At 35.1% G+C, this 20927-nt stretch overlaps 3 protein-coding genes and 1 pseudogene across 3 annotated transcripts; all 4 read right to left on the bottom strand.

Annotated features, from left to right (window-relative positions):
* Positions 1 to 3381: 3381 nt before the first annotated feature.
* Positions 3382 to 3910, bottom strand: LOC133328554 (larval cuticle protein A2B-like). The gene is made up of 2 exons (XM_061537111.1): positions 3743 to 3910; positions 3382 to 3678 (listed from the first exon to the last, which is right to left on the bottom strand). The coding sequence occupies exons 1-2, from the start codon at positions 3908 to 3910 to the stop codon at positions 3382 to 3384; spliced, it is 465 nt and encodes a 154-aa protein (XP_061393095.1).
* Positions 3911 to 7516: 3606 nt separating this feature from the next.
* Positions 7517 to 8532, bottom strand: LOC133328553 (larval cuticle protein A3A-like; annotated as a pseudogene).
* Positions 8533 to 13149: 4617 nt separating this feature from the next.
* LOC133328551 (larval cuticle protein A2B-like) lies at positions 13150 to 13763 on the bottom strand. The gene is made up of 3 exons (XM_061537110.1): positions 13752 to 13763; positions 13516 to 13689; positions 13150 to 13455 (listed from the first exon to the last, which is right to left on the bottom strand). Exons 1-3 carry the CDS (start codon positions 13761 to 13763, stop codon positions 13150 to 13152), a joined length of 492 nt encoding a protein of 163 aa, XP_061393094.1.
* Positions 13764 to 18039: 4276 nt separating this feature from the next.
* On the bottom strand, positions 18040 to 18647 carry LOC133328550 (larval cuticle protein A3A-like). Its single transcript, XM_061537109.1, has 3 exons — positions 18639 to 18647; positions 18401 to 18568; positions 18040 to 18336 (listed from the first exon to the last, which is right to left on the bottom strand). The coding sequence occupies exons 1-3, from the start codon at positions 18645 to 18647 to the stop codon at positions 18040 to 18042; spliced, it is 474 nt and encodes a 157-aa protein (XP_061393093.1).
* Positions 18648 to 20927: the final 2280 nt, after the last annotated feature.

Raw genomic sequence — 20927 nt, 5'->3', positions numbered from 1 at the left:
TTTAAAAAGTTGACCAAAATTAAAACCATAAATACATAAAGACAGCCAATTTGTTTAAAGAAAATGCACAAAATTCCAAAAATTCCGAATATTGGGGTATACCGAAAAAAATGTCCAATATTGATCGTTTTTGGTAGGGAGATTTTCTATACAATGAGAACCCAAAATACCAAATTACAGCCAACATGCTGGGGACGTGGCCCGCCCATTTTTCATTAATCACCTTTTCTAACATTAGTATTCTACACCCCAAATTTGGTGAAGCTGGCATGTCGGGATATATTTTATGCCGCTAAAATCGCGATGTCAGCCATAGTGCATTGTACCCCTTCCTAGTTTAAAATGCAAATGAAATTGAATATAAACCATTCACTTTAGCAGTAATTTATAGGTATTCAACTTAATTCAAGCGCTATTAATTTTAAGAGATTCATGCCCCCCCCCCTTTTTTTTTTTTTTGTTGCCAAAATTTTTTGGATTTAATTCGAATCTACTTTAATTCTAGAATGTCCCTACAAAATTTCAAGTGAAAATCTCAAGAACTCTTGAAGATATAGCCGATTTATTGTGTCGGTTCAAGTGACGGCAAGAGTGATTCTCAAACTTTAAACGCATTTTTCTCTAAGCAGTATTTTACGAATGACGGACACGATAACTCAAAAACTAATAATCCAATCGGTTCCAAATTTTGACACGTTTCTCTGGGAGTGTATAGCTCTCGTATGAACTAGAATAAAGCCAATCGGTGAAGACCTTCCTCATTTTTTAACTTAGTTTTTGGTCAAAAATAGGCGATTCTCAAAAAAAAAAAAAAATCAAAGCTCCGCCATTTTGTTAATTGTTGTGCGAAGTCAATATTCCTAGTTCATAGGAGAGCTAGACATTTACTCTTTCCAACACAGTTAGAATTTTCGGATTCCGATGTTCCAGTGAGGATTTATCATGCCCGCCATCAAAAATAAGGACTTTTCTTTGATCACAAAAAACAACAATAAAATTTTTTTTGTAAATTATTTTTCTTCCTTTTTAAATCTTCAAATTATATTTTTTTAGAAAAGTATCGGGAAAAAGAAATTGGTTTATAGTTTACAATAAGTTATATATTTAAAAAAATATTATACATAAATACGAATAAAGAAATTTTAATTAAAAGCTATGTTATAATTTTCTGGTCTGGTCGCTCTAGAAGTCACAAAAATAGCTATCCAATTTTGCATAAAGTTTCGATTATGGTGAAGTGCGACATCTATAGCCTTTGGTGGTGATCGGATCATATTTAATGAATGATGCAATGAACAAAAAATGTTTTTTCTTGTCAGTTTATTTAGTCGCTTTGGAGGCCGCATTTATAAACCCAACACCAATAAATCAAAGACATAAAAGTATAAAGATACGACAATGAATACGTCAACAATTTCCAATAGATGTCTTTTCCTCTGTTGTTATGTTGTTATATCAACAGAGCAAGTACTATTTAACGTTTTTAGTGCTATACCGTAAGCTGCAGACCTCTGATTTTATTTACATTTTATACACATTTCTTAACATGCCTCTGTGATGCCTGATTCCCCGTAGATATATTTTCATGTCTTTGTATAAATGCCCTTCCCAGCATTTATTCAAAAATAGAATCGTGGAACAAAGTTTGATAATGATCGGAATATTTATTTGTAATCAAATGAACAAACCTCTGCAAAAGAAAATCAGTTCATACTGATCAAAAAAATTGTCATAGCACTAAAAATTTCAATTTAAGAGTTCAACGGAATTGGTGAGAGATAATCGTTTAATATAACCTTAACGACAATGCGTGGACGAACTATGCTATGTTAGCAGGCCTACATGCCCGGAAACTATCAAAAAAGTTATTTTATGTCTGAAAAGAATCCCAAAAGCTCATACTAGTCGGATACGACACCTAGGATGACTGTAAGTTTAATATTAACGGCACAGACATGGAAAAATGCTGTGAGAAGGTCAAAAAAAATTAAAGGCTCAAGCTTCAGTATGGCAAATGTACTGGGAAAGATGAAGTAATAAATTCTATTGATTGTACAAATGTGTTGAAAACGCTACGGTTCCCTGCGCTGAAAATGAAAATGTCTTGCTTGTTTGGGTGTTTCAACTTGAAAATAACCTCAAATAAATACCGAAACTACTTTTCAACGAATAATGGAATAATCGCCAACACAATTATCTGATCTTCACCCAATGGAAAAATATGTGGAGTACCATAGATAGGAAAATCAAAACAGATTCCGAAGCAAACAAACATAACCTCTTCCAAAAGTTTCAGAATGCGAGAAATAGTATATCGAATAGTATATGGGTGGTCCTTGGCGCAGTTTTCCACCGAAGTGAGTTAATTCGGCAATACAGGTTAAGAAAATAAATCGCAAAATTATAAGTTAATTTTTGACATAGCTCACATATAAACTCCCGCCTTATTTTCTGTACGTTTAAGGCCTTACTTGAATTTTCTATCCCATGTGTCTGTAATTTGGTATGTGTTTCCCCAGGAAGAAAAAAACTTCCTGACATACATTTACTCATAGGGTGGAGGCTATTCCAAAATATTTCATCCAAAACTAATCAATTTGAACCCCATAATATAACAATCCCCAATCTTCAGCCTCCTCTATTTAAAATCCTTGACAATATTATGCATGACCAAGGAAAACATTTGTGGAACATAGTGTTAAGGTCCAACAGAACTTCTTGGTAGCTTTGTTTCCACAGTTTTTACCTTTTTTGCATAATATTAACTTGGTTCTGCCGTATCAAGTAATACCATTTCCATCCCTTTTTCCAGCATTAAGAAGACTATAGGATTTTTTCATTGCATTCATATTTCAAAAAAGATAACTCCCTTCGTTCATTTTTTATTGTATACATGTATGTACAAATTATATAATATTAAATATTTTTAAACATATAAATTCTAATCTAGAATAAAAAAAAATACACAAGAAGTACTCTGTAAAGATACTATGGCAAGCGAAATGAGAGAAGAAAGCAAAACTACACAATAAACAGAAAATGAAAATAGAAATCGTAGACAAAAAAATTATGAGAAAAAAATGAGATTTATGAGAAACAAAAATACCAACACAGATACATAAAGCATATTACTGTGTTGGTGACTAAAAAATCGAAACACACACACACGCACAGTCACAGCGAGAGTGTCACTAAAATGGTGGGCGTTTGATGAATGTGCCTTAGGAATATAGGTATAAAAATTGAGGTTTGTTATAGGTTTGTCGTTCTGTAGGTGTGTGCGAGTGTGTGCGCATGCGTTGGTTGGTCATCGATGTAACAGAAAAATAAGCCTTGTCCGTCGTCATTATTTCCAGTGATCCATTAATAGATCTTTACTACTTAACCGTGGTATGGACCGAAGGCAGGTAATGCCGGATAGGCGGGCACAACCGGTTTGGCCAAAAGTGGTGCCGGATAGATTGGGGCAGGTGCCAAAACCTTGGCTACAGGTGCCAAAACTTTGGCTACCTTGGCAACACCTTCACGTTGAACAACGGCATTAAAACCACTTACAGGATCCACAGTGTATTGGACAATGAGGCGGGTACCATCAGGTTCGATCAAGGAGTAGGCACCCTTTGTGATGTCACCAGTACGGGTTTCTTGTTGGCTCTTAATATCGCCGGTTGTGGGATCCTAAGGACAATGGAATATTTTTTTTGCTGAAACATTATCCTTCATAAAATCCTTCCCAACTTACATGAACATCGTAGTTGTAACTGTATTGAGGATTTGGATCATATGGCTCGGGACCAACAACTTTGGCAATTTTAGCTACTCCTGGATAGGCAGGATATGCAGGTGCTGGCAAAACTACTGCTGAGGCAACAGCCATCAAGGCACTGACAATCAATAACTGTAATAACATGACAGGATAATTATTATATTTTGCTAAAGGACACCTCCAGCACAACTTGCCTTATGCATTATTGTAATGAGCTGCTCGACGTGGTCTGATTGGTAAGAGGTTTTATGCCGTTTAACTGCTAATTGCTGTTTGCTATTCTAGACTCTGTCAACAATTCCTTTTATACCGAACGAAACGTACTTTTCAATATGAAATCTGTTTTTCTTTTTTTTTCGTTGTATTTTTTGGGTGCCGGTTAAATTCAATCCCCTCCGATCCCGTTGCCAATAAAGTTTTAAATATTTATGCAAATAAAAAAAATGTAGAGAAAAAATACACAGGCCTATTGCAAGTTGAAAGCAGCAGAACAACATGGGCCACACCAACTTCTATGGCATTTTTTTGTAACGCAAAAGAAGAGAAAAACAAAAATCATTCGTGTTTTTCTTATTTCTCTTCTTTTTTATTTTTTGCAAATTACAATTTTATTATTTTTTCGAGTTTATTTCTCATTTTATTGGCTGATGCAATAGACGTTGTCGCAGCTCTACTTTTTTGTCGTTACGATAATCTTGAAAACGCAAAGTGGGCCTAATATTTCATGATCATCCTACCTACTAGTGTTTTGGGTTCGAATACTACTTTTATTTTTTTGAGCAAGTCTTTATAAAAATTGGATCGAGAATGCCGACAGATCTTCGATAAGAATATTATATGCGGTGTACTGTGGAGAAAGGTCTTCATTTATTTCATTGTAAAAACTTGTCACTTATTGATTCATGCCATAATGTAAGCAGAAGGTCCGTAGCCATCGAATTGGTCCTTAAATTAAATTAAAATAGATTTTTAAATTGAATTTAAAAAAATTGTGTTTATTTGTTATCGCGTACACCATTCCGAAATCGATTCATTTTTGTTGGAGTTAGAGTTTTTAAAAGCTACTTGAATCCGAATCCGGCCAAATATTTAATGAATACATTGAAAACTATTTTTGAGTGCTCATCCACATCTCTGAGACCAAGGACTTCTCAGATATGTGGATACCTATAATATATGGACCTATATTATAAAATACATATAAATGTGCTCTTATTTTGAGAAGAACCCTTAGTTGGACTATTAAAAAAACTAAAAACACGTCGGCAACTGCATCTGTTTGAATGCTATTCAAACCAGCTTGATAGGCATATTGATAAGAGGCTCCATTTTATAATACTTCTCCGGCCACAGACAGACCTATCGTTTTATAAGAGATCAACAAAGATTCCTCAAAGTGCAGTCGGGAAGCGGAATGAGAACCTGATTACTACTTTTCAACTTATTTGAGTAGACGACTAAAAAATGTTATCGAATGTATCTCAAATAATAGTGGTGTAGTTGGTGGTCGGGGGGATATGCGGTTGGGTAGTTGTGTACCCTAAGTCTACGTGGTGAACAATGTGGTTGAAGATTTCCTGGCTGATATTTGCATATTCCTTACGAGGAAAAAGGCTTCTAAATCACAAGATAGCTGGAGTACCGGAAATGTAGAGGTTAAATAGCTTCAGAGATATCACCCCACCCTAAGAAATTCCCTGATGCATTCTGAAGATTTGAACTTCTTATTCCGGATTGATTATTCAACGTTTCCAATCTGAACGGAAGTATGGCATGGTGGTGATAGATGTGAGATCGGCCTGTATAATTTACCTTTACTTGCATCCTGCCTGGCTTCAGTAGCGTGACAATCGGTGCCTATATTATACTCTTTCGTGTCAAGTTTAATGAACTAAGTTTTGCAATGAAAAGGAAAGTCCTGTCCTTTTTTCCAGTCTTTGAAAATTAAGGGTTTTAACTCCTGGCTGATTCTGTCAGGGCTCTACTCTTCAGATGACTTAGATCTACGCTTCGCGCTGTCGCTCTCGGGATGCACAACACTGACGCATTTTTTCGAATGAGTCACAGTTTCGTCGTCAAATGTGACAGAGGTCCTATTATCCTTTGCTCACATTTTACTCACACCGGCTCCAATGTTGCAACACTTTAGATGCTCCAACTATTTATTCCGCTTATGCTTCGCGACTAATCTGGTGACAACTGCGGGGATAGATCGACGGAACGCATCACGCTCTTCTACCCGTGTATCAACTGTCTAAACCCCTGTCAGCTGGCTTTTCTATGCTTAAAGAAAGTGCGGCATATCAGTTATTGTAAATTATTAAACCGGGAAATACGATTGGTATATCTGGCGAACTGTGGCACTCTTGCCTTATTCTGGTTGGGCATCCTCATTCACCGTGCAAATTTGCTATACCAGAACGCGCTTCACGTCTATTAATCGTCTAAAATTCTGCTGGAGTTTAGCTCAGAGTGCTGCATGAGGAATGCTAGATCCCATGTCCATTTCCGGTGCGATCCTTCTTCAGAACGTTGTAACTATTACAATGCTGTAGGCTAAAATTTTTATTGAGTATGATTTCCTGCACTTCCGATTGATAAAATCTAATATCTCTTCTATTTTTTCTCGATGACCGTTGAAATTAAATTGCAGAAATGATGCCCAATCAGAGGTAGAAGCAGCAACTTGTGGCTTTAAATGTTGCTGATTGGGTTGCTGTTGATGAGACTGGGGTGAAGTTCCATTTTCCGACAAAGAAGATGACGTCGTGGACGAAAACTTACTGGTGATCGAGCTGTAGCAGCACGATGCAACGTAATCCTGTTCGCAGTAGTCTCACAACCAGGGCATAAGGTCTTTCTTGACAGATCTGAAGGTTATACGACAAACCTGCTCCGATTTGAATTTTCTGTGCTTTATATTTTCAGTCTTATGTCCATTTGTGGAAGGGAATATTGATTTTATACCGCAATTTTCTTTAGGCCAAATCCGTTTTTATTAATTCGCAGCCGGTTTACAAATATCCTTTATTGGCGCCCAACGTTTGGCCATCCCTCCGTTTGTCTAGTGCGCACGACATCTATCGAAATGAATAACCAATTTCATCCAAACTTTGCACATCATCCAATCTTTTACCAATTTCGATCTACTTGTGCTGGTCAATATTTTGCTGAAAATGAATTTTAGAGAAGGCTCCACGTTGGGCGCCAATATAGCAGGTTCCACGTTGGGCCTCAATGAAGCAGCTCATGAGGGGAGCTGCTGTGGCTTCATTTAGTAATAACAACAACATTAAAAAAAATACTTCCACTCTTTGTTTAGCTATTATTTCCAGCTTAAAATCAGAGTCCACCAACTGGGGCAAGCGTAGTAATTGATTTAGAAAATATTTGAAAATGAAATATCCTATATTTTGCATGAGTATTTGCAAAGAAAGCTTTCTTCGTTCATGTTTATTTTTATAAAATAATTATTCAAATTAGTTACATTCTAAATACAAGGATGAGATAGGTTTACAAACAATAAGATAAAGGAGAGCGAAACAAGACAGATGATAATAAACTTATGGTGATATATGAGATTTATGATATTGTTTAAGTTTATGATTGCATAAATGACTAAAAATTGAAATATGAACACTCGCAGAGTATCACAATAAAATAACATAATGTCCGTTTGTGTTGTTGTCATGGCCAGCATTAAAAATATATTCCGTTTTTTTATTCATTAACATCGTTTGTCATCACCACTTAAATGCGGTACGAACACAAAGCTGGATAGGTCTGTAATGAAGGTAAACCTTGCAAAAGAAGTGGTTTTTGTAATAGAGGCTTAGCCAGAATTGGTGACTGATATAGGGGGGCAGGTGTCAAAATCTTCGCTACTGGCGCTAAAACTTTAGCCACCTTGGCAGCACCTTCACGTTGAACGACAGCATTAAAACCACCAATGGGATCTACAGTATACTCAACCAAAAGGCGGGTACCATCGGGTTCAATTAGGGAGTAGGCACCTTTGGTGTTGTCACCATCACGTGTTTCTTGTTGGCTCTTAATGTCACCGGTTTTTGGATCCTAGAATAGACAAAACGAATCAAGTGACGAGTTTTTCACAATCGGATCAAGTGACGAGTTTTTCACAATATTTGGTACGAACTTAATTTTCGTGAATTAGATTGACATCGTAGCTATAACTGTATTGAGGCTTTGCATCATATGGCTCAGGACCAACTACTTCTGCAATTTTTCCTATGGCAGGCAAAACCCCGTCATAAGCAGGATATATGGGAGCAGGCAGGACAACTGCTGAGGCAACTGCAATCAAGGCACTGAGAATCAATAGCTAAAAGGAAAAGGAAAAAAGTAAAGGAACCATATGAATAAAATTGTATGTCTCTTTTTACAGCTGAAGGATAATAAACCAATTCTACCTTGTGCATCATTATGATTTCTATATCTTCCAACTTGAGGTGTGTTTATGCGGTTAAGCTGCTGCAGACTGTGTATGATTCTAGACGTTGTCAGCGATATCTTTTATAGGAAAAACTTAATTTTAAATACAAAATGTTATCGGTTTTACTATGCAAAATTGTAACAAATATTAATAACAACAACAAAAGTGCGGAAAGTATAACATACCACATGTTGAATGCAACAGTTGTTAGCTAGCAACCCAAACAACTTCTTTTGCTGCTTTTGTGGCGATTAAGAAGAAAAACAGAAACACTAACATTGGCTGATGTAATATCACATAGATTAGCACTCATTTCTTTAGTAAGCTGATCAGTATAAAAAAAATAGTATTACCAATAATCCTAAATTCACACATTAGAATATAGGCCTGTGTCATCCTAATTTATACCCTCCACCATAATAAGGTGATGTGTATTTTAAATTTGTCATTCCGTTTGCAACACCTCGAAATATTTACCGGAGACCGCACAAAGTAGATATATATATATATTCTTGATCAGAATAAAATTCTATGTCGATTTATGAATATCTGTCTGTCTGTCCGTTTGTTGAAATCACGGTAGAGACCGCAATATTTAAGATAGAGCTCTGAAATTTTGCACAGACATTGCTAGTACTCCAAGGATGTTTTCTATTGCAATATATTTGGTATTTTGGAAAAGTTTTCCCAATAGAATTGACTGTAATTTCGTATTTTGGGTTTTTAGGGTATATCACATCTCCGTACCAAAAATTATTAATATTAACCCATGTTTCAGGGTAGCCACCTTATAATGATACCCCCAATATCCTGTATTTTTGACAGGTTTTCCAACCGAATTGGCTATAATTTGGTATTTTGGATTCTTATTGTATATAATATCTAATTACCAAAAGTATATTATTAATATTGACACAAGATTCAGGGTATCGCCCATTTAACGGAACCCTCAGCATTCGGTATTCTAGGGAATGGCTGTAATTTGGTATTTTGGGTTGCAAGCATTAATTCTCTTCTCTTGAAACGGTTATCATACAACCATAACGCTCCGAACTGACAGTCGTGACAGTCGTTTTCGAAAAGTAAAACCCAATCATACCTTCGGACCAAAGAGCGCACCTAACTGTGACTTTTTCTGGATGTACTGACCTCTCGTCAATTATTTCAGTATTCTCAGACATAATCTCCTCTTAAGGGAACTCCCCCATTGTAACTTTGAAGACTTAATGAAGAAAAATAAAAATTGACAAAATGTTGTTGTAGTTGATTTGTTGTGTCTTGTAATTAAGGGGACCCCCCCGTTCTCAGGGTCAATTTTTTTTTTGATTTTATTTGAATTTACACTAACTCAAAAATGTCCGTACAAAATTTCAAGTGAAAATCTCAAGAACTCTTGAAGACATAGCCGATTTATTGTGTCAGGATCAAGTGACGGCTAAAGGGCTTCTCAAACTTTAAACGCGTTTTTCTCTTTTGCGAATGGCGGGCACGATAACTCAAAAACTAATAACCCAATCGATTCCAAATTTTTACACGTTTCTCTGTGAGTGTACTGCTATCGTATGAACTAGGATAATGTCAATCCGTGAAGATCTTCGGCGATTTTCCAAAAATATTTTTTCAAAGGTCCGCCATTTTTTTTTAATTTTGAAGCTAAGTCAATAATCCTAGTTCATACGAGAGCCAGACATGTACTCTTTCTAACACCGTTGGAATTTTGGGATTCCAATGTACCAGTGAGGAGTTATCATGCCCGCCATCAAAAATAAGGACAACAACAAGACAAAAACAAAATTTTTTTGTAAATTATTTTTCTTCTCTTTTAAATCTTCAAATATATATGTGCAAAGTTACAAACCTTAACAAGCATTGGTATTGATTTACCAGCCCATTGAAAATCTTGACAAATTAAAATCGAGAATGGGTGGGGTTCCCTTAATTATATGAAGAGAAGTTAATAGTTTTGGGTTAATTGATCGGTCGTTGTAAACTTTGTGTCTACTTTAATGTAAAAAAATGTGTAAAAACTGGCTGAGGCGAACTCATTTCACGGTCTTCGTGTCAAAGTAAAACTAGAAGCCTACAAAATGGGGACTACGTCTCTTATGTATCATTTTTCAAAATTTTAACTGCATCTACCTTTAAATGATGCTGACATTTTGAAGCTCGATTCAAAATGAATCTGGGTAATTTGATATATGTTTTATGTATGTAGTATGCGCAGTTTCAGAGTAATACTCATCCGAATGTAAACATTTTGTGCGATCAAATTTCTAAAAAACCTATTTTTCGGGCCAATTTTTCTGGAATGATATGGGTACCCGCGATCAGTAGGATTTTTACTTTTCGGAAGATATAAAGTCTTCTTCGTGAAAATCCATCTATAGAACGGCGGGAAGGGGCCTTCCAAAAACACGAAATTTGGCAAAGAATGAGAGAGATGTACCCAATTTATCTCAAAAATAGCGTGAGGTGGGTCATCCATGGTTCTTAAGGAACCGCATTGAACTCGGTATAGATCGATGTATTTTTGTTTGGGTGCACACCGAAATCGGATGACCGTTTATGGCATATGGAGTTTTCCGAAATTATTTGCGTTTTACGAGTTTTTGGGTACTACAGTGCAAATGGTCAAGGACAACGCCTATAATTTTCGGTGATGATCACATAATCATTTTGGAATGAAATGGACCGAAAACATAATTTTTTGTGTGTGTGTGTTTTTTTTTTTTTTTTTTTTGAAAGCCGAACATAATTACACAGCCCTCGGTGAAGGGAATATGGACAAGTAATTAGAAGGACTGAATATTAGTAACATTCGGAAAATATGTCAGTGTAAGGAAAAGGTGCTGTTGATATCTAATCAGCAAGGCGGTGCAAATATCAGAAATATTGCCCAGGCTCGAAATAAACATCAGCAGAATGTTAGAGTTTCGTGATAGTTGTGTAGGGTATCCTATGGTCGGCCCCGTCCGACTATACTGCTCCGCTCACTGGTTATATATGCCTTATGCATACTTTGGAGTTGAGATATAATTCCAATTGGAGATTTATTATACTCAATGTATTTTTACAAGAATCAAAACAAAATCTAAGGGTGCATTTCGAATACGAAGCGATTTAAATAATTTGTACTTTATACACAAATTGGTACTATACACATATTTTACCTCAACCTGATATGGAAAAGCGCACAACTCGAATGAGGACTATTGCGGTAAAACATATCATTCTGTCTCGGGTCCCTGCGCGTCGTTTTTGTCCTTATTTTACATACCAATGACGATATATTTTAGCCTCCATATATTCTACAAACATGGTTTCGGTTCGGGTTCCTAAAAATGTAAAAATTATTCGAAATTTATTGGTGTTTGTAGATGCAAGTTTTTCTGAGCAAGTATCGGGTATAAAATGGAAAAGGACGATGAAAATATAGGAATATCGATTTCTTGTTTTTGAGGACACCACCTAAAATCTTACGAGCGACATTTTTGTAGAATAGGATGGAATCGAGTTAGAAGGACGAAATGTTTCACGTTCGATTTTTCTGAAGAAATGTAATCTGAAAAACTCATACAAAAGCTACAAATGAAGATATAAAGCTACTATATCATAAAATAAAAAAGGATCACCAGCAAAAAAAAGGATCACGCCATATCGCCGAATTTTAACCTATGGCGAATTTTACACACACAGGCCATGACATTGATTTTGTGGCACAGTGTAATCTACTTACAATTTACTGATTTGACTAATTTAGCTTTTTGGTCTATATACAGAACCAATCACTTCGATTTAAATTACATGCGCACCAAGCCATAATTAAATAAAATTGGCGGGGTCTTTATTGAAAATGTTCTGTGGAGATGTTTTTCAGCCAACAGGGGCTGTCAAATCACAGACAGGCTATAATATTTAGAATACCGAAAATGTGGCGGCACAATTTTATGATGGTGGCTAAACCAATTCGTGGGCCAATATGTATGTATAAAATTGGGTGTTTTGTTGTACGGTATGACAAATTTAAATTTTATGTTTAAATTTGGAAGACGAATCTTAGACCATTCTTCTTTTAACTCTATATTTTAAGAAAATCTTTCTCAAACCCTACATCTGTGAAGTGGAATATAATCTAGCTAAAAATTTTGTATTTAACTCGTTCTATAATTCTATGTTGAATTCAAACCTTTTAGGCTCATAAAACTGGCAATCGTATTTAAGGGAAACTTTTTTATTATCAATAAATCTGATTGGTATCGGAGTCTGATTAGAAAAAGCTTGTCTCTGCAGCCCTGGTTACAGGTGTAGAACATATATACTGTTGGTCTTTATAATAGCCGTATACTATAGGGGTCTATGAGTTCTAATATTTTTAGTACTGTCATTAAGCACTCGAGGACGCAAATGTTCCAAGGCTCGACAATAATAGTTTTCTTAGGTATTTCTCGATCCGATCCCGCTCCTCTTTACGACTTTGTTGTTGGCTTAAATTTCTTAGAATGATGATCCTAATACGAGTAAGAGTATATGTAGTCTAATATGGCCCATAGTGGGCCCCATCAAATCCCTTTGGAGTGGATTTAACTATGTTCATACGTCTGCTGTCTAAGAAGCACTAAAATCTCAAATCTCGATCGATTTTTCTCTTAACTTTAACTCTACCCGACGCTACATCGGATCTAGGATTAAAAACAATCATACATTTTAATTACATTGATATGTTGAAGAAAGCTTTCTTTATTTACTTTTCATTTCTTAAAAATAAAAAAAAACTATAATTTGTTAAACATAAATTATATTCTAACCACCACGATGGGTGGGACACTCGCAGAGTTTCGTCACGTTATTATAAGTAATGTAGATGAATGTGTGTGTGTGCGTTTGTGTGAATGTCATGGTCATAATTAGCAAATCACCAAAAGGTATCCACTTAAATTCGGTATGAACCTAAAGCTGGATAGGATGGCAACGATGTTAATCCTGGCAAAAGAGGTTTAGCCAAAATCGGTGACTGATATAGCGGCGCCGGTGTTAAAATCTTGGCAACTGGGGCTACAACTTTAGCCACCTTGGCAACACCTTCACGTTGAACGACAGCATTGAAACCACCAATGGGATCTACAGTATATTCAACCAAAAGACGGGTTCCATCAGGTTCAATCAAAGAGTAGGCACCCTTGGTGTTGTCACCATCACGTGTCTCTTGTTGGCTCTTAACATCGCCGGTGGTGGGATCCTGGAAAACAAGAATATCGTTTATCACAATTTTCAAATAATATTAATTTTTCTCACGTACATTGACATCATAGCTATAACTGTATTGAGGTTTTGTATCATATGGCTCGGGACCAACTACTTTGGCAATTTTTCCTATGGCTGGTAATACTCCGGCATACGAAGGATATACGGGTGCTGGGAGGAGAACTGCTGAGGCAACTGCCAACAAGGCACTGACAATCAATAACTTAAACGAAAGTAAACATTAGTTATGATTTAATTTGTTCCTTAATCCTTCTGAAGGATTCAACATACCTTGTGCATCATTATGACTGGTATGTGTTGCAACTTGTTGTATGTTAGAAGGTAACAACTGTTTGTGATTCTAGATGCTGTTTACAATACCTTTTATACCCAAAAAATTAATTTTGAATATGTGCTTTGATTTGCCGGTAAAATTTTTAGCCACCCATCAGGTTCTCAGTAACTATGCAAAAGTGTATCAACTAATAATAATAACAACAAAACATAACATAGTACAGGCGAAGTGGTGTATGAACCCCACCACATTTTATTTTATTTTTTTTTTTTGCAGTTTTTTAGCAAAAAGAAACGAAAACCAGAAGCACCAACAGATTTTTGGCTGATGTAATAACACTTTGTGTAGCACTCATTTTTGTGTTAATCTGAAAATTATTAAAAAATTGGGTGACGTTTTGTAATACAATTGCATTTGTCAATGAATATATCATAGCGTTTTATTTTGGTTATGAGGTAGTACGCAAATTGTTGACATTTAATACACACACTTAACTTTGGCCAAATCCTGGAACTTCCTTATAGTAATATATGCAATAGCTGAATTATAATTTATTAGCGTTACTAGTGTAACGCTTTTTTATGAACCCATCATCACGAAAATTTGCACGATGTTCCTACTATAAATTGGAATCAAATGGAAACACAAATTTATGAATGGTCTGTTCCATAAATCACAATTATAATCCCAAAATTGCAAAATTTAACACGGAGGACCGATTTGGGCAACGTTACTAACAACACTGTGAGACAAAATCGAGGTCAAGATCAGGGGTGTGGAAATTTCATATTGGGTATATAAGACTTAGTGAGGAAGGAAAAATTCGCCATAGCTTAAAGTACGGTATAGCGCGATGAAAAATAATAAATTTCGAAGAAGAAGGAACCGATTTTCTAAATTTCTGAACCGGATATTATATCAGTCCAGCTACGTTTCAAGACCTTAAAAAAATAATTTATTAGTATATCAGACTCTTTGCCATTTACAGGATGAGATGAAAAAACTGCAATTAACTTCAGACTGCTGTCATTTCTAAGCCACTCGTCCAACAGCTGTTAAAATTATTCCAGCATTTTGATGAGAATTTTCCAGAAAAAAAGTTATTCGTGATGGAATTCAAGCGTCATAGTGTGCTTTCCAGTATTTAAATGGGAATAAATCTTTTGTGTTTCGTACTATCGGCTGTTACCGTGATACTGGTAGCGTAGCCCGACGTCAAGGAAGTGGATGGAAGAAAACGGCAACACCAGCAGAAATGGTTCGAAAAGTAAAGAAGCGACTTGATCGAAACCCGAGTCGCAATGGCCGAAAAATAGCTCGTGAGCTGAAGATATCGCAATATTCCATTCGACAAATATTGAAAAATGAGCTCGGGGTAAAGTCATTGAAATTCCAAAAAGTGCAAGAAATTCTACCGCAACCGCTTGGCCGAAAGTGGTGAACTGCCGAACTTGGTTTTTTCCGATGAGAAAATATTCGTTGTCCAGTGGTTTGTAAACAAACAAAATGATCGTGTTTACTTGTCAAAGAAGCCGTTTGAAAGCCATAATTCGTGACAAAGGTGACCAATTTTTGGCGTTTGACTTTCTTGCAGTTTTTTTTTATACCCTCCACCATAGTATGGAGGGTATATTAGTTTTGTTTTTCCGTTTGTAACGCATCGAAATAATCATTTCCGACCATATAAAGTATATATATTCTTGATCAGCGTAAAATTCTATGACGATCTAAGCATGTCCGTCTGTCTGTTGTAATCACTCTAGCGTCTAAACGAATTGAGATAGAACGCCAAAATTTTGCATAGAGTCGTCTTTTGTCTGCAGGCAGGTCAAGTTCGATGATGGGCTATATCGGTCCACGTTTAGGCATAGCTCCCATATAAGGGTACCCCCAAATTTTCAGTATTTCGGGGTTCTTGAGCGCGTTTTTCAACCGAATACGCTGAAATTTGGTAAAATGGGTTCTTTTTGGATACCACATTTCTCCACTAAAAATTATAAATATAGGTCCACTTTTTCTGGTAGCCCCCATACGACGGTACTTCTCAATTTTCAGTTTTTGGGGGGTTTTTACCGTATTGGCTGTAATTTAGTACTTTGAGTTCTTATTGGGTATAAAATCTCTCCACAAAAAAATTATAAATATAGGTCCATTTTTTCGGGTAGCCCTCATATAAGGGTACCCCCAATTTTCGGTATTTTGGGGTTCTTGAGCCCGTTTTTTCAACCGAGTTCGCTGAAATTTGGTACTTTGAGTTCTTATTGCGCAGCAAATCTCTCCACTATAAATTATTAATAATAAATCCATTTTTTCGGGTAGCCCCCATGGTTCCCTCCAATTTTCGGTATTTTGGGGTTCTTGAGCACGGTTTTCAACCGAATTCGCTGTAATTTGGTATTTTGTAGTCGTATATGGTAACAAATCTTCCTACCAAAAATTATTAATATTCATCCCCTTTTAGGGGTAGTCCCCTTATAACCCCCTTTTTTATATTAAAATAGTTAGCGGATTTTTTCCGTGTATTGGGGTTATCCCACATAGCTGTATTCCACCATAGTAGGGTGAATATTCGGTAGACGAAATTTTCAGTTCATAGCCCACATAGTATGGAATTCCAAAACGATTTAGTCGATTTAGCCATATGTTGTAATAATTTTTCGCTCGGAGGATATCGACATAAAAACTAAAACGTGAGGTTTGAGAATGAACTGTATCGACCGCATTTAGGACCAGGTCCTATATAAAACATCCTTCCTATTTAATATTTAGCGTGGTGGATGGTATTGGGATTCAAAACTAAAATATTAGCTTGGAACTTCAGCTACATCGGCCCTTAATTAGGCCTAACCCATATGTAATGAAAACACCAAGTAGTTGCTAATTTCTACACAATGTTGTCAATATTGGTCCCGCTTTAGTATGCCTCATATATAATATTACCCTCTAAATTGGAGTATTTTCAGGATTTTATGCACATGTTTCACCGTACCATGCGTTAATAATATATGTCAACATTTTAGGGTTTTGAGATTTTAGGAAAACCCCCATTGAAATTGCTGAATTTTCTATTTGGTTTACAACAATCGATTGGAAGAATTGTCGTTATATGTATGTTCCCTATGTTTTCATTTCAAAAATTTGTCAGCGTTAAGTTCGGCCCGGCCGAACTTAACGCTTTTTTACTTGTTTTTTATTTTCTTAGTGCCGGTTTGATTGATTTTTTCCACCATCAACGGAATAAATTTCTCTTTATCCAATAATTTATTTTAAAACATACCTCTTTTTGGAGCAATATATATTCAGAAGAATACTCTCAAATTTATCGCAAAACATAAACGTTTTCTTCGAATACCTCTTATTGGAACAATATATACTCATGATCAAATCGTTTAATTAATTCTCTCAGAAAACAGGGTCTTGAGGAGTATTAGAGTTGCAAATATGCGACAGCTGTAACAAGAATTTGCATAGAGTCAAGATTTGGATCCAATGAAAATTTAAGCCTTGAGATATTACAGTACGATATCATTATTTTATTAATTCAGAATTGTAATATTCATTTAAATTTACACCACAACAACAATGCCAAAATAACTGAAGCTAGTTTAAATTTATATAAATTTGTGTCAAAATTTCGATTTTAGCGAAAAAAATTTGAATATTTCGCTAAGGACAAGTATGATGGGTATAATAATCCCACCAGAAGACCAGGGCATCTATTTTCTAGCTACAGTGGTCAAACATATTTTCGCTTTGAAAAACAAACATATTTTCGCTTTGAAAAATATCTTTTCGAGTAAACAAATTTTGAAATGTACCTCTATTAACCAGCTATACAACAGGTTTTTACTTTGGATACTCATATATCAGCCTAATAAAATTTTTATTTTTTTTTTTAATTTGCAAGTACTATACAATTTTTTTAACACTGAAAGGGTTAAAGAATAACACTAATTTAATTGCATTTAAAGAAAGCTTTCTTTATTTATTTCTTGCATTTCAAATACAAATGTTGCTGTGTACAAATGAACTTATAAATAATAGATGAGGAAATGAAGTGTGATTACAATCAAAGGATAAAAAATGCATTGAAAAGAAAAAAAATATGAGAAATAAGAAAATATAAATTGTGATATTAAAGTAATATTGAAGAGTATCCTTGTATTAGAGACTTAAAATTAAGCACCAACATTCACGCAGAGTGCAGGCCTCCGAATGTGTGTTTGTATGGGTGGATTGTATCATCATAGCCGTAGTTGTAAACATACATATTTAAAACTCTACTTAGATTCGATAAGACCCTAAAGCTGGATACGCGGACAAACCTGATAGAAGAGGTTTAGCCAAAATCGGTGATTGATATAGTGGAGCAGGTGTCAAAATCTTGGTAACCGGTGTTAATACTTTAGCCACTTTGGCGACACCTTCACGTTGAACGATCGCATTAAAACCATTAATGGAATCTGCAGTATATTGAACTAAAAGGCGAGTACCATCAGGTTCAATCAAGGAATAGGCTCCCTTGGTGTTGTCACCATCGCGAGTTTCTTCTTGATTTTTAACATCACCGGTAGTGGGATCCTAAAAAATACATGAATATATTTCCTCCGAATTTCTAAATGTTGTTAATGGTTTTTTTACTTACATTCACCGCATAGCTAAAACTGTATTGAGGATTTGTATCATATGGTTCGGGACCAACTATTTTGCCAATTTTTCCAATGGCTGGTAATACGCCGGCATAGGCAGGATATATGGGTGCTGGCAGGGCTACTGCTGAGGCAACTGCCAACAAGGCACTCACAATCAATAACTGTAACACAATAAAAATTAATTTAATTTTCTTATTTTTTCGGTATGAAAGCATCCTGTACACAACTCACCTTGTGCATTATTCTGATTAAGTTGTTGATTTTTGGTTGTTTGTTCGTGTTGACTGCTTACAACTGTTTGTGATTCTAGACATTATTAACAATAACTTTTATACCCAAAAAATTAATTATGAATATGCCGGCCGGTGGTAAAGTCGAACCACCTCCCCTTGTTATGATGTTTGCAATATGCAAAATCATAACGTGTAAAAGAAAAACGAAAGAAATCGATAGCCAAATTGAATGCAACAGAGTGGCATATGAACCACAACAACATCATTTGCAGCAATGCCAACATATTTGGCTGATGTAATATCACATGGAGTGGCACTCATTTCTTTGATAATTCTAGTACCCTAACTGACACATAGATGGCGCTACCGGAATTATATTTATTTATACATTTGAGAGCTGTTGGATCTGTTTTTTTAAGAACTAACGATTATTAAGTGAAACACCGGTTGGCATTTTTTTTTTTTTTTTTTTGATTTTTGGAAATACAGGGCCATCATTTTCATGGTTCCAAACTAAACGTAATTAAAACAAACATATTTTCGTCAATGTTAGATTTTCAATTGATAGGAAAGAAATTTGTTTAACAACTTAGTTTTTTAGATGTCGAATTCCGGTCCCATACATTTGAAGCTATGAAATAGATATTTTGTGGGTTCAAAATAGCTACTTCACTTTTCACATTTTATTCTCTACTTCACTCCGGAATCTGAGTCGATTCAAAAAAAAAAAAAAAAAAAAAAAAAATGAAACGTATCTGAATTTGGTTAAAAATAGTATGACTCCTCAGCCCAGGTTACAGCTGAATAACATTTTAACTCTTAGTCTTTATAAAAATCTTATATGACAGATTATTAATTGAAATTATTGGTGATGTAGCGCATAATTCAATAAATGGGATATATCGGTCCAAGACAAGGTTCCATAAATTGTCTTTCTGGTGGCTCTAGAAGCCACAATTATGACTCGAACATCACGATAATTTACACGAGTATTTAGCGGGTCAAATGTATCAAGACTTTTGTATGAAAATATTGCACATTATAGTGTATGTATTTACTCCGGAAATACACAATCTGAATAAGTTCCAATGAGAAGTGATAGACCTTTAAATTAATACCAATTATAGTGATTTATGTATTCGGATGTAAAAGTTATACATAAATATTTACAGTGGTCTACATATTGAGATATTATTTAATATTTAAGTTCTGAACGAATTTTAAAGGTGGCACATATAATATTTTCTGTGATGATCGGTTAATATTTCTGGGATTAAATGGACCAAAATTGTTATTTGTGTGTCGTTTTTTTCTAATCGTTCTACAAACCACATCTATGATCCAAACTCCACTAAATTTTACATTGAAAATGCGTATGGACATGTCAACATGATTATCGCTGTGAAAAATTAAAAAAAAGTTTAAATCTCCAAGAAGATTAGGTCTACATAAAATATTTTCATCGAATATTCTAAAATATTCCAAAAGCTATATATACTATAACAGGCTTTAGTATTATTAGAGGCGCAAATATAGGGCAATTATCAATAATTTTTGCACAGAATCGAGATTTAGGTCCAATGAAAATTTAAGTTCAGAGATAGTTTATTAGGATATCATATGGTCGGCCCCGTCCTACTATTCTAGTTTTATTATTTTTTTAATTAAAAATTTTAATAATAATTTTAAGGCCAAAATTTACACCACAACAACAATGCGAAAATATCTGGAACAAGTTTAAATTTATATAGCTCCTATATATATTTTTAATTTGGCAATGACCCTTTTAAGGGCCACAAATTCTTCATGAAATCTACCAAAATTGTTTTTAAATTATTTTTTAAGTCGCCTAAGAATTACGGGTTTGTTCTATAGGACTTTGCGATACCCAAAATAACTCGATAACGAATAAACTGTTTAGCATATATGTTTGTGGGATCATTAATAATCTAATAATCTGTCATTAAGCTAAGCGAAATTAAAAAACAATATCCCTCTAAAGGAATGTGAGCTATCAACAAAGTCAACATTTCTATTTAAGGGACCCCCCCCCCCTCTCCATTTTTTATTTTTAAGATTTTAAATGGGCTGATAAATGAATACATATATATTTGAAGATTTAAAAAGGAAGAAAAATAATTTACCAAAGAACTGGAACATCGGAATCCGAAAATTCCAACGGTGTTAGAAAGAGTACATGTCTGGCTCTCGTATGAACTAGGATTATTGACATCGCACAAAATGGCGGAACTTTGATTTTTTTTTTTTTTTTTTTTTTTGGGAAAAT

This window comes from Musca vetustissima, unplaced genomic scaffold (assembly GCF_032173495.1).
Source record: "Musca vetustissima isolate MV318-11 ecotype Yass unplaced genomic scaffold, APGP_CSIRO_Mvet_v1 utg339043, whole genome shotgun sequence".
In the NCBI taxonomy this organism is placed as follows: Eukaryota; Metazoa; Arthropoda; class Insecta; order Diptera; family Muscidae; genus Musca; species Musca vetustissima.
Note: the sequence above shows the minus strand (reverse complement) of the source record. Positions and strands in the feature narration are given on the sequence as shown.